At 43.5% G+C, this 15005-nt stretch overlaps 1 protein-coding gene across 4 annotated transcripts in view; it reads right to left on the reverse strand.

Moving 5' to 3' along the window:
- Window positions 1–15005, reverse strand: part of LRPPRC (leucine rich pentatricopeptide repeat containing) — a 168695-nt gene that overhangs the window by 38203 nt on the left and 115487 nt on the right. For all 4 annotated transcript variants that reach the window (XR_012158261.1, XM_073339084.1, XM_073339083.1 and 1 more), the window contains 2 exons: window positions 12622–12690; window positions 12223–12313 (listed from right to left, as the gene is read on the reverse strand). Coding sequence is in view for 3 of the 4 variants with exons in the window: in XM_073339084.1 (XP_073195185.1) it covers window positions 12223–12313; window positions 12622–12690 (160 nt within the window). In the remaining variant the exon portion in view is untranslated. The remainder of the gene's footprint in view (window positions 1–12222; window positions 12314–12621; window positions 12691–15005) is intronic.

A 15005-nucleotide genomic window follows, 5' to 3' on the forward strand; every position in this document is an offset into this window, starting at 1 on the left:
CCCTTCTAGATGAAGTAATAGCCACCAGAAAGGCCATCTTCCAGGAGAAGCAGAGGAGAGAGCATGTTGCCAAGGGTTCAAATGGGGGACCCAGGAACCTGGATAATACCAGGTTTAGATCCCAAGGTGAGATTGGTTGTCATACTTGGAGATAAGGGCTGTTCAGGCCTTTGAGGAAATGATTATAGATCAAGTCTGCAAAGACGGACTGGCCATTTACCCATGGGTGAAACACCAAAATCGCAGCAATTAGACTCTGATCGATGACACAGATAGCTCTTGCTGCTTCAGATGAAGTAAGCAGTCCAGAACGAATGATGACGGCATGGGTGAAACACATCTTTGTGCTGACCTGATTGAGAACCTTTTCCACTTTGCCAGCTCCAGTGAATCGCTTCCTGCTCCCTGAAAGGACCGGTCTGGAGCATGCTAGCTCCAAGGAGTTCAGCCATGGAACTTCTAGGCCATGAGATGAAGGGACTCGAGGGTTCGGATGATGTAGGCGGCCGTGGTCCTGGGAGTTCAGATCTGGAAATGGAGGCAGGCTGACTGCTGGACCTCTCGGTGGGAACACAAGGGTGGTGAACCATTGTTGACATGACCAGGCTATGGCAATCATGATCAGGCTTGATACTTCCCCTTCTGACCTTCAGCAGGACCTTGTGTATAAGCAGAATGGGAGGGAATGCATAAATGAGATGGTCCTTCTAAGGGAGAAGAAACACATCCGTGAGTGAGCCTGGGCTGTGATTCAGGAAGGAGCAGAATTGCACACTCTTCCTGTTGTGCCTCGTCGCGAACATGTCTATCTGGGGAGCTCCCCATCTCTGGAAAATGTCCTTCACAATATTTGGGCAAATGGACCACTTGTGACTGGAGAAGGATCTGCTGAGACAATCAGCTAATTAGTTCTGAGCCCCTGAAAGATAGCAGTCTTCAAGGTGGATTGAGTGGGTTATGCAGAATTCCCACAGGCGAAGAGCTTCATGGTATAGGTGAGAGGAATGCACTGCACCCTGTCTGTTTATATAGAACATTGCTGTTGTGTGGTCTGCACGTACCAGCTCAAACTTGCCTTCCAGATGGAGCCGGTACGCTTGGCGGGCAAGGCGCACTGCTCTGAGTTCCCTCACATTGATGTGTAGCAAGAGCTCCGCCTGGGACCAGAGGCCCTGGGTTCTGAGTACCTCCAGATGAGCCACCCAACCCAGTGCAGGTGCAGTTGGAGACTACAGATATTGACAGATGTGGTCTTGAGAATGGGACACCTGCACCTACTGTCCTCAAGTCCAACCATCAAAGGATAGTGGCGATCACCGAAGGGGGAAGAGTGACAACCATGTCCAAGCGATCCTGGCCTGTACACTGACGCTAGCTAAGTCTGGAGAGGTCTGAGTCGTACTCTTGCATGCTGTACCACGTAAGTGCATGAGGCCATATGTGCAGTTTCTTGCTATGGTGGTGGGGTGATTTCTGAGGCTCTCTGTGAACATACCCAGGGCCTGGAACTGGGTCTTCGGAGGGAAGGCTCTGGCTTGGACGGAGTCAAGGACGGCCCCTATAAATTTTAATCTTTGAACTGGAGAGAGTGTTGATTTCTGAATGTTTATCAACAGGCCTAACTTCTTGAAGGTTGACAGTATTAAACTTACATTTGCCTGCACCTGGGCCTTGATCCGACCCTTGATCAGCCAGTCATTGAGGTAAGGGTAAATCTATCCCTTTGCTTCCTCAAGAAGGCTGTGACAACTACCATGCACTTTGTAAATATCCAAGGGGCTGCTGACAGGGTGAATGGGAACAGGGTAAACTGGTAGTGTACCTGGCTCACAATGAATCAAGAGGAATTTCTTGTGACCCTGGGATATTGAGATATGAAAGTAAGCGTCCTTCAAGGCAAGGGTGGCATACCATTCCCCTGGAACCCGGGAGGGGACAACGGAGGCCAAGGAGACCATGTGGAACTTCAGCTTCTTCATGCATTTGTTAAGGTTTCACAGGTCCAGGATGGGTCTCAGACCACCATTGGCCTTTGGGATTAGGCAATAGCAGTAGAAGAACCTCTGCCCCCTAGCTCCGGAGGAACCTCCTCTACTGCTCCCACTTGCAGAAGTGTTTGCACCTCCTTGATTAGAAGTTGCTTGTGTGAAGGGTCCCGGAAGGTGGGGGGTGGGAGGGAGGGAGCAGGGGAAGAACTGAATTGCAGGGTGTATCCCAGTCCTATTGTGTGTAGCACCCGCTGTCTGAGGTGGTATGGGCCCATGTTTGACAGAAGTGTAATATCTAGTCCACATTAATTGGGGAAGGTGGATCCAGACACTGGCCTGGTATGCCATCTTCAAATGTACCCTCAAAAGGTTTGTTTAGACCCAGACGGTTGTCTGGCATGGCCAGGCCTGGGGCTGACGAGGACTGGGGATGAGGCCTCTTCTTACAGCCCCACCTCTTACTGTAGTCTTACTTTGACTGAGGCTGGTAGAAACAGGGCCATGGCTGGGGCTTAGAAAGTTTCCTTATAGAAGCCGGGATGTGCAACCGAAGGGATTTTAGAGTGGCCCTAGAGCAGCAGCGAGCAACCTGTGGGCAACATGCGGCCCGTCAGGGTAATCCACTGGCGGGCCACGTGTGGGCCGTGGGCTGCAGGTTGCCTGCCACTGCTCTAGAATCATTCCAGCTGTGGAGCTTTGAATCTATTTGCTCTGAAAAGAGCAATGTGTCCTCAAAAGGGAGGTCCTGGATAGTCTGCTGGACCTCGTAGGGGAGGCCTGAGGCCATGCATTTCTTCTCATGACTGCAGTGGAAGCCATGATTTGACCAGCAGAGTCTGCTACGTCAAAGGCTGTCTGAAGGATGCTTTTGCCACCGCTCTCCCTTCCTTGACTAGAGCTGAGAATTTGACCCTGGACACCTGTGGCAACAACTCTTTGAATCTGGACATCATGCCCCAAGAGTTGAAGTTGTAGCAGCTCAGAGGCACCTGTTGGTTGATGATCTGGAGTTGGGGCCCGCCTCCCCTGATAGAATATACCTTCCCGCCAAAGAGAACCAACTTTTTGGCATTTTTGGCTTGGGGACGCGGGGGGGAGTCCTTGCTGCCCTTGTCTCTTCCGTTTGTTGGCCACTGACACCACTAGCAACCCTGGCAGAGGATCGGGATATAAAAATTCAAACCCTTTTTTAGGAACAAAGTACTCTTTCTCCATCCTCTTTGAGGAGAGTTGTAGCAAGGCTAGAAACTGCCAGAGAGCCTTAATGGGTTCTAGAAGGGCATTGTTCAGAGGAAATGTCACTCGTGACAGACCAGAAGAGGTCAAGATGTTCACCAAGGTGTGAGAGGATTCAGATATTTCCTTTTCCTGAACCCCCAGGCTTTGAGCAACACTTCTGAGGAGCTCTTGGTGAGCCCTGTAATCGTCCTCAAAGGGTGCAACTGCTGTCCCTGCTACAGTCTCATCAGGTGAGGAAGATGAAGATGCCTGCATGCGTACAGGGCCTTGTTCTTCTCCCTCGGCCCTGGAAGGATCCTGCAGTACCAGGTCCTGGGGATTGGTGCTAGGCTTGGTACCAACTCGAGGTTTCTGCACTGAAGAAGGTGGTGGGGGAGCTCTACACGCCGAAACAACAGAGTACGATCTCCTCGACTGTGACTCCTGGACTGGTCGAAATGTCCAGGGGGTCTAAAAGGGCCACTGCACTGGCATTTACCACTGTGCTGGCCAAGCCATTGGCAGGAACCCTTGGTTTATGTCAGCCATTGGGTAACAGCGCTCGGATCAATGCCGGCTCCTGTAGGAAGCAGAAGACTCTGCCTTGGAGTCTAACTGAGAGGAAAAAGAAAAGGAGTACTTGTGGCATCGTAGAGACTAACCAATTTATTTGAGCATAAGCTTTCGTGAGCTATAGCTCACTTCATCGGATGCATGATGCATCAACTGAGAGGAGTCGCTCCTTGGTGACCACCACGGAGCAGTACCTACCAGTGCCGGAGAGCACTGCCAGGAGGAAGGCGACTGACTCTGCGACCATCATCACTGGTTTCCCTTTCGATAGCACCTGAGGCCTTGGTGCTGTAGGAGCTTTTGCCTTCAGTGCCAGTTTGCACCTGGGGATGGCGATACCAAGAATGACAGTAGCTCCCCTGCTGTCTCAAATGTCTCTTGTGTAGATGGTAGTGCCAAGGCTGTATCCCAATGGCTCTCCCTTGGTGGAGAGTCCAACGGTAACAGACTCAATGGGTCCCTTCCCACAGCCTGAGGCAATGGTACTATGGCGGCAGCTGTTGAATCTGATTGGCTCGGCACAGGTTGCACTCTCCTGGCTTCCCTGTGAGTGGCAGACCTTGGAGTCGGTGAGTGCCCAGCCAGTCTTCCGCTGCTTCTTCCTCAGCACCAGTGCCAAGAGTCCTGTTGAGGTGTGGATCTCCTCTGTACCAGAAATGCCTGACGGTGCCAAGAGTCCTTCCTCAGTGATGGAAATGACAGGCATCACATCTCCGTCTGTCCCTCAAAGAAGACAGATAGAGATGTGAGATGGTGTACCCTAATAACTCCAGTAGGGCCATAGTGGCACACTATACCGATATGGCTGGATTTGCTGGGGTTGGCCAATTCATTGCTATCCATGTGATGGGCTGCCTCTGGTCTGCTCCGTAGGGTTCCATTCTGATCACAGGGGAGAAGGCTCCCTGCTGTACATCAGTGAGAAGGTATACTCTGGTGACAAAGATGATGAATAGACCTCATCAAGGGGCAGAACTGACATATATGGGAACCTTGCTGCTGGGCTGGAAGCATGCACCAGTGCTGAAAAAGGTCTCTGTATCCCCCAGTGACATCCTTGGTAGACTCCTCCATTAAAGAAACATCAGGTACCATAAGCAATTCTGTAGATGGTGCCAACATCAACACCAGCACTGCAGCCAACATCAAGGCTGGTGCGAAGCCCTTTTTCTTAAGCACAAAGCTTGAGGCCAATCCAGCATTGCTAGCCTCTGAGTGGTTTTCTCCCTGGAAGGCTGATGTCTAGTTCTCCCACAAAGAGGTCATGTCTGCCTCTTTGTGCCAATCTTCCTCGCTTCTGGGGAGAGGCAGTACTAGTCTTCAGGGACAGAGTCAACTTCCCAATGCCAACTTCTTGTCAATGTCAGTCTTTGGGGTCACCTGCCAACTGGTAAGGATGTTCTAAGAGGAGGATTTGAACAGGATCTGGTGTGTTTTTAGATTGATCCCCTCTTCCGGATAAAAGGTAACCGCATGGATTTTTCCAGGATATAAAACCTGAGGCAGGTGCCCTAGAACTTCCACATCTGAGTAGAGAATGATCAGCACACAGTGTACCGATACAGAATATTACTCTCCACGAGGCAGACTAGACCACGGCTATTGCCATCGGTGAGAGAGGGATTGAGCTGTTTCAAGATGGCTTAAACCCTGAAGCCTTTTTGTGACCTTTGGCTGTGGACAGGAGTGCAGTGCACCAAGAGAAACGAAAAGGCCTTTTAAAAAGTTCCAAATTGAGAGTCATAAAAAATAGAAATATAATAAGGATAGAGAAAATTGATTTTGATCTGACCTGAATAATCACAGTCAAGTGGCAGCAGATGAACACCACTAGTTTCATCTCACTGCCATGGGCAGTAAGAGGCAACCGAGGAACAATTGTGGCTACTCTGCCCTTGTGCCCCAGGGTAGGAGGAGCAGAGCACAAGGACATATGCAACCTAGGCACAGCCCAATGGACACTACTATTAAAAAGACTACGGTCCTGTGCACGTGAAAGCGCATGCACACCTAATGCAGGATCCACACTGACATATCTGAAAAAGAATGTCTCTTTATTCTTGAGATACATTCCCAAATTCTTCTTTGGTTAGATACTACAGAAGATAAGTTTCAGGTGGAATGTAGATTTTCTTTTTTCAGAAAGTGAGAGAGGATCAAACTGAGTTTATAAAAGGAAACCATCTTATAACCTAAATTAGGGATACACTCCTGCAGCTCCAAAAATAACTCAGAAGCAACCATGATTCACAGTCAGACTGCTCTATTTTAGAAAACTTAGCTAGGAGAGCATTCTCAATCTTGTGTAATGATAATAAATTATAAAAAATAGTTCAGCTTTTAGTGACAGATCCCGTTAGAGGCAGTGGACTATGCAGCACAAGAAATAAAATAATCTTTACTTAAGTTTGCAATTGTTCACCCTAAAGTTAAAATAAATAAATAAATAAATAATCAAAGATTACTCCTAATTGGCAAGGTGTATTTCTGTAACAATGTAGTAAAAACAAAGCAGTATCACAAAATAATGTGCAAATCTAAGTATACTGAATATGTTAGATTGTAGGGACTTTCTGTGGTCTCTCAGCTTGAGCAACACAAGTTAGAACAGCTTCCTTCTTCAGGGTCAGCTTCTGGTGAGCTCATGGTTCCAAGCAACATTTATCTCCCAATAAAGGCAATATAGTCTTATGAACCACGAGAGGGATTACTCAGTGGCAAAAGCATCTTTGACTGTGTGCTGTGTAAAGAAGAACTTCCTTGTATTTGTTTTAAACCTGCTGCCCATTACTTTCATTTGGTGGCCCCTAGTTCTTCTATTATGGGAACAAGTAAATAACTTTTCCTTATTCACTTTCTCCACACCACTCATGATTTTATATACCTCTATCATATCCCCCCTTAGTTTCCTTTTTTCCAAGATGGAAAGTCCTAGTTTCTTTAATCTCTCCTCATATGGGACCTGTTCCAAACCCCTAATCATTTTATTTGCCCTTCTCTGAACCTTTTCTAATGCCAGTATATCTTTTTTGAGATGAGGAGACCACAGCTGTAAGTAGTATTCAAGATGTGGGTGTACCATGGATTTATATAAGGGCAATAAGATATTCTTCGTCTTATTCTCTATCCCTTTTTCAACGATTCCTAACATCTTGTTTGCTTTTTTGACTGCTGCTGTGCACTGCATGGACATCTTCAGAGAGCTATCTACTATGACTCCAAGATCTCTTTCCTGATTAGTTGTAGCTAAATTAGTTGCCATAATATTGTATGTATACTTGGGGTTATTTTTTCCCCAATGTGCATTATTTTACATTTATTAACATTAAATTTCATTTGCCATTTTATTGCCCAATCACTTAAGTTTTGTGAGATCTTTTTCAAGTTCTTCACAGTCTGCTTTGGTCTTAACTATCTTGGGCAGTTTAGTATCGTCTGCAAACTTTGCCACCTCACTGTTTACCCCTTTTTCCAGATCATTTATGAATAAGTTGAATAGGATTGGTCCTACGACTGACCCTTCGGGAACACCAATAGTTATCCCTCTCCATTCTGAAAATTTACCATTTATTCCTGCCCTTTGTTCCCGGTCTTTTAACCAGTTCTCAATCCATGAAAGGATCTTCCCTCTTCTCCCATGACAACTTAATTTACATAAGAGCCTTTGGTGAGGGACCTTGTCAAAGGCTTTCTGGAAATCTAAATACACTATGTCCACTGGATCCCCCCTGTCCACATGTTTGTTAACACATATTTGTTATCTGAAATTGTCAAAATCTGAAGATGAATTTTATGGGCTAGATTATTTCAGAAGTTCAGATCGATATTTAAGAAATCTTCTTTTAACAGTTTTGTCATCTCTTGGTTCTACATAGTTATGGGTTAGTTTTTCATCCCCAGAATCACATTTTAGATTAGACTGAGGGCTACTAATTTATCTCTTCTTAAAATTTGAAAGCAGATACAGAATTATGGCCTAGGTTTTCCATGAGAACTCTCAAGCATACTCCTGCGTGAAACAGTTTTGATACTTGGTCTTAAAGGGTTGAAAGCTGGCAAGTGCATGTTTTTTGTCTTTTAAGGTGACAGAAAGCTACAAACCTTTTCCATCGATTTGAGTAGATGGAATTTGTTGCGACTTTTCTTGCAGACTGAAGAATTTGTGTGGCAGAGTTTGATAAATTATATCTGTTTAGATTTCTCCTCTCAGCAGACATGCTGTCAGACCAAGCAACTGTTGGAGGGAAAAGGTTGCTTGTTCGGAAGTAGGAGGACTACCTCCTGTTGAAGCAAGATTATATTTTAGGCCCAGTTGTTTTATTATGGTGAACCAGTATTTATAAAGCCAGAATGGAGATACAAATATAGCTTGGTTTTAAAGCTTTTTGAGGCTGCTGGGAAAATGAAAGGTATTAAAGGCATGGAGGAAAGATGTACAATAAGCTTTTAGCTATTTTTTGTTGTATTATTCATCTCTTCTGCTTGCAGGAAGTTTAATCAGGGCAGGAAACATCCTACCTTCTTGCTATATAATGTGAAACCATCGTTTTCTAATAGTTTGCAGAAAGAGCACTACTTAATCTGAATAATAACTCACCATCTCTAGTTCTAACAATAAAAGGATATATTGTGGTTATCTTCTCATATGTTTGTGTTTTGAAGTCAGTAGATTGCTCGGGGCTAAATCTTCCTTTGTATATGGAATTGTTAACATGTAGCTTACATTCTTGGGGGAAAAACAAACAAAACAACCTGCACATTTGTTAAACAATGTGTCATACTACTTCAGGCTTTAATGATAAGTTTTCCCTTGCACAATTAGAACTAAGTGTTGTAAAGGTTTCTTGATAAATATCCATGCCAACAGATTTTACTTGACCTTTCCTGAAGTTTTTTGCTGATTTTTATAATACTAACTTTCTAAATGTCCTGATACAAACACAATGTTCAGTATCTAATCTCTAGAACATGAAAAACAGGTATTCAAAGCTTCCAGCTAACCAGAATGAGTAGCATTTTTGAAAGTATATGGTATAATTTCTGGCAATGATAATGTTTTCTGCACTAAACAGCAAAATCAATGTTAAAATAAATCATTCCTGAAAATCTGTTATTTCAGAGCATATTATTAAGAAATTATACATACTACATCTTACAATAGATGTGGCAAGAACATCTACAATATAATGTGACTTCCCAAACTTTACAAGTTCGCAAATCTTTTTTTCTATCATCAAAATGACTCGCTGACCATCCAAGTATTGAAACTACACATGTATCCTCTAGTCCAGTGGTAGGTAACCTATGGCCCGTGGGCCGGATCCAGCCCCTCAGGGCTTTGGATCCAGCGCGTGGGATTGCCCCCTGTGGTGCCGCAGACCCCGCGCCACTCTCAGAAGCAGCTGGTACCATGTCCCTGGGGCCCGGAGGGATGGGACAGAGGGCTCTGTGTGTTGCCCTTGCCTCCAGGCACCACCCCCTGCAGCTCCCACTGGCCAGGAACAGGGAACCGCAGCCAATGGGAGCTTTGCGGAGGTACCTGGAGGTGTGGCAAGGGCAGTGCGCAGAGCCCTGTGCCCCCTGTCTCCCAGGGACAGCGCAAGGACATGGTGAGCGGTGCAGCGTGGGGCCAGGGCAGGCAGGGAGCCTGCCCTGGCCCCGGTGTGTGCCACTGCCCCCCGGAGCCGCTTTAGGTAAGCTGCGCCAGGCCAGAGCCTGAACCGCTCCTGCACCCCGCACCCATCCTGCACCCCAACTCCCTGCCCTGAGCCCCCTGCCGCACCCCACACCCCTCCTGTACCCCAAACCCCTACCCTGAGCCCCCTGCCGCACCCCTCCTGAACCCTAGCCCCCTGCCCTGAGCCCGTCGCACCCCATGCCCCTCCTGCACACAACCCCCTGCCCTGAGCCCCCTCCTTCACTCTGCACCTCAACCCCCTTCCCTGAGCCCCCTCATACACTCCGCACCCCTCCTCTGCCCCAATCCCTTGCCCTGAGCCCCTTCCTGCACACCGCATCCCCTCCTATACCCCACACCCCAACCCCCTTCCCCGGTCCTGCTTACCATTTCCCCACCCAGATGTGGCCCTCAGGCCAAAAAGTTTGCCCACCTCTGCTCTGGTCACCCACCATTACAGACACAAACTAAATAAAAATATGATCATGCTCTTTTATGTGGACAGAGAAGTACTGTCTTTATTAATGCAAATCACAGCCAGTGTGTGTAGAACAGTTGTACAGATACCTGGGGACATGTACTCAGGAAGCTTATGAAAGACGTTAGGAGGGCATTCTGAGTCACTGATGATGAGGAAAAATGCTTTCTTTCCTGAAGGTTGACTCAGAACTTTCCATAACATTTTTCAGACAATGTAGTAATTACATTCTTATATAATGGAATTTCTCTGATGATAATGATACTCAGTTTAATTCTGTCACATTAATCACATTTCTTCTGTCCCCGATCTTATAAAAAGTTTTTTTTTAGTTAAATGTCCTGAAAAATGGGGAGAGGAGAAGCAGTGGAGAAAACGAAAAAACTGTCTGTTTCAGAAATCTGATACTGCCAGCAGAAACACTGGATTCAGCAAAAAGCTTCACACCTCCCAATAAAGGTTTCCAATACAATGCTAGTCAATATAATCTCTAGTGGATTACAAATGGTTTTGGGAGTATTTCTGGGATACTTAAAAATTTCAATAGAAGATTAAAAAAAATTATTTGGCAATGATCACATTTTTATTAGAGTATCTTTTCAACCCCTTTGTAGACAGAAAAAAGCCACGACAAATTACATTGCAAAATCAGACTAAAGATTTCCAGATTTATGGGATAGGGTTTTGGGCTATGTAATTATGGGGAAAGGGACCTTCTATTTAAAAAATCCTGCTCAGATACCACAAGAGATAAATACCAATTATGAACAGGCTGATTCGGGGATAATGGAAATTTTTATAATCTTTCAACCAAACAAATCTAGCTACAGAAACTTCACATCAATATCAACTACAAAGAATTGTAACAGAAATTAGCACGGGTTTTCCCTCTTCAAATTATTTTAAAACTGAAAGGTAGTAAATTGACCGACTGGTATGTAGACCAATTACACTGGATGAAATTTACTCATGGAACGGAGAGTCAGTACGAGGCCCTCCACACAACAAAGCTCTACATAGCTACTGTGTGGAGGCTATGCTGGTGGAGTGGCTCTACACCCTTGTGTGTCATGGAAATGGTCTCTAGGCTGATCCCACATAGTTGGGCATGAAGGTGGAGTAACACAGCGCCTCCAGATCCAGTGGACACAGTAAACTCAGCAACAGTTACAACGGGAGTGCAATGGCTATTATGAATCATGGCTAGAAACCACTGGCAGGCAGGTTTCTGCAGCAATCCTGCAGCCCTAGCCCTGGGTTGCAGTAGTGAGTTGTATTTTATCCCTCCCCAACACACCCATACAGAGCCTGAACCAGCTTTATGTGAGTGGAATGGATCTCACCCAGTTATAACTGCTTGCAGGCAGTCCACATATTTGTGGCCAATTTTTATTAATGTTGTGAAATATAAAGAAAATGGGAATCTAATCTCTGCTACAGAAAGTGGCCCCAAAATTAAACTGGTAGAGTGATCATATAACTAATTCTATATTTTAAACCATTTTCTCTCCCCTCCCACCCAAAAAAGCCTCCACAAAACGAAACTCTCATCTGAAAGCACAAATCATGGCCACAGCAACAAACAAGTTATTGGTAAAACTTTAGAGCATGTTACAAGTACATGGAATCCATGATAAATAAAACTGAAGCCATTTCTCAAGTATTTTACTTGGGTTATAAAAATGGAATAAACCGAAAAATTTAAAAGCCAACAAGGTTTAACTTTTATGGGTTCTGTCTTTGGCTACAACTATGGATGTAACTTCAGACAAATGAAGTAGAATCAGAGTTTTGAAACTTGGCAACATTGGTATTTGCTTTGGATATAAAAAGAAACTAGGAGAGCTGACAAAGCAAATGGTTCAGTGAAACTAAGGACAAAGGGCACTTTTCAGGCCACCTCACAAGCCAGGAAAAAATGTCTCCATGATCTCATAAAAGATCATGTTAAGAGCCAAAGGAAAAGTTTCTGGGTTGCAGAGAAGGAGTTCATAGCAAAAATGCAGTTTACTGTCTGAGTAGCCTAAACAGAATTGGTAGTTAGCAAAGCAAACTTAAGTCAGAAAACTCTTAGCAAGAGCTGCGCTACACTGAGAATGGCCCTTTTCAGATATATAGTTTTAATTGGTTAACTGAAAAATCCAAAACAAGTTCAAAAACTTACATTTTGTTCCCATTACAGTTTAAGGCTTTTTCAAATACGATAAAAAAAATTAAAATGCCCACAAAGCTATCACTGGAATAACAGTTCCTAATAGAGCAAAAGAAAAGATTTTCAGTTAACTTACTGCATAAATTTAGGAGGTAGTAGTACATCTGATCTCTATCACACTCAAATAGTTTTTGAGTCATTTCCACCATATTTTCTAAAGTTTCCATCTTTGGGAGGAAAAAAAAAAGTGATGTAACATAAAATATCTGTATATCAGACTATGGTTTAATCTAATTTTTATATGTATAATCATATATGCGGCTCAGAAATATGTCTATACACACATGTTCAGTCCAAAAATTTGGGAATGTAAATATAAGACTGCATATAATTTTTCACTAAATATAAAGTATCAATTTACATCATTACTGTTTATGTAAATTGTGATATGCATGCAATACTTCAAAATGTATGTGTGTATTACCACTAAAGTACTAATCACAAACAGACAGGAGACATGATGCAATAGATGTACCTGGTTAGTTGCAATACACTTCTCGGCAAACCACTGCAGCCTCCCAGGACGAGCTCTCAAGCCTGGTGTCTGCAAAACAGTATTTCCGCACAAACAAAAATGTCAGTTTACTTAGCCAAAGTATTTTCTTAAAATGTAAAAGTAATTATATGTTGTCATAATGAAGTATTTTATGGTTGATTTTTATTAATGGAAGACGACTTAGTTCTCAATTCTAAACTAACCAACTTCATTCATAATTAAATAACATTTATCCTAAAAAATTCAAAGATTGTGTTGGTGACTCTATAGAAACAATAACCATGTTTCATTCTAAATATATTTTTCATTCAACAGTACTTTTGGTTTGAAAATTGCTATGCTGTTTCTCTGATTGAATGTGATTTTTTTTTTTTTGAAGTCTCAGACATTAGTTGATCCATTTGGGTAGGTAAAAGTGAAAAAGTGACACACATTTTGAAACAAGAATTCATTTAAAAAAAAAAGTCATCACATAGTTCAAGAATGGTTTGTTTCAAAGACCACAAGCCTGCCTTGATTTTCAATCTCAAGAGCTTTTGATATTTGAAGAAATAAGGTTCATAATGTAAGTAAAAGCAACTGAAAACTCTTTGAGCATGCAACGCAACTTTACTTTTCCTGCCTTCATTTTCAACACACGCCCAATGTGAATCTACAGAGACACACAGCTACAGACGACCAGAGCGCTATATATTCTGATAGATCATAACAAACAACAAGCCACTCTGCTGATCTCATTCCTTCCCATTACAAAATACACATGACCCTCGCTAGACCACACGTCTATATAGCGCGAATTCACATATAACATGGCCGTGGCCATGAATCCCAAATTTAATTACTTTAATTGGAATTCATTTTAATGCAGTCCCCATATTAAAGCGTTTCCGCGCATGGATCCCAAATCCCGCGTTCTAGCGAGGTTGCGGTGTACTCATATATTCTGGACTACAAATACACACCAGTCATCTCTCTCACCCCTTCAGAGGAATGCCAAATGTTCACAAATTGTCGTCTTCATGAAACATTCGTCCAGAATAGGAGCAATTACTCACTAACTGGAACACCAGGCCTCAGACTCTTTTTTTCAACTGCAGCATCTATTTACATCCCTACTCCATCAACATCTAGTACCAGAAATTTTCCTACTACATTCCATTAGTTTGTAGTGCCAGCTTCTGTCCCAGCTGCAACACCCTCACCAGAAGACAAGCTTAATCCAGTGTGCATTACAGCATTTGCAGGTAGCACCCACTCTATTGAGGGCACATATACGCCATAGCACAAATTCCACTACAAATTCATCTTACAGCTATTTTTTCAGGCTCTCTACAGTCTCAGGAGGAAGATCCACTGCATCAGTTTAAACTTGTTTCATGTTTTCAAGATCCTCTTTAAAATCTTAAGGTCTAGATATACTGTTTAAAATAAAGCTGAAATTCTGCAGTACTATTCTGTAATAAGGACTGAAATCTGTGGGTATTGAACCACAGAATACTGGTGGTTAAGGGTATAGTTAAGGTTGTAAAACAATTTACATTATAACCCTGCTTTCACTTCCTTATAACTTGATAGAACTTCTCCCTTTTCAGGTGAGATTTTCTATACTTGGGGCTTGTCTACTTTACCCACTGGATCGATGGGCAGTCTAGATGCGATAAATTGACCGCCGAGTGCTCTCCCATTGACTCTGGTACTCCACCACGGTAAGAGGCGCAGGCGGAATTGACGGGAGAGTGTCAGCCATCGACTTACCACAGTGAAGACACCGCAGTAAGATCTAAGTACGTCAACTTCAGCTACGATATTCACTTAGCTGAAGTTGCGTAACTCAGATAGACACCCCCCCCCCCCAATGTAGACCAGGCTTGAGTCCTGGAGGTTTTTTTTTTTTGTTTTTTTTTTTTTTTAAGTCTGAGTCAAATTTTTTCAGTTGTTTTGAGTTATGGGAATATATACAAAAATTCTAACTACTTTTTTTTGTTTTGTTTTCAAGCAAGAACTGGAGTACAGCAACCATGTCTAAATTTTGAAACTTGGTAGGAACATAATTTTCAATGAGGTTTTATTTCCCTTGCTTGGTTGGAAAAAAGTTGGTTTAAAGTAAGAAAATGTTCAAAAACTGCATACCAAGAACATTCTGCTGAAGAAGATTTGCTCAAATCTACATGTACATACTAAATTTGAAATACATGGTTCAAGGACAAAGTTCCACTGGTAAATTTCATAAGCTCTGCAAGCTGTATAAGCTATACAGCAAACAGCTTACCAACTCCAAAAACCGAAGAACTTTTGAATCTCTCTCTTTTCCTCTCTCCCCCTTTTTAAAGGCAAAGCAATTAAAGGCGAAAAAACTTATTAAT

This window comes from Lepidochelys kempii, chromosome 3 (assembly GCF_965140265.1).
Source record: "Lepidochelys kempii isolate rLepKem1 chromosome 3, rLepKem1.hap2, whole genome shotgun sequence".
Taxonomy (NCBI): Eukaryota; Metazoa; Chordata; order Testudines; family Cheloniidae; genus Lepidochelys; species Lepidochelys kempii.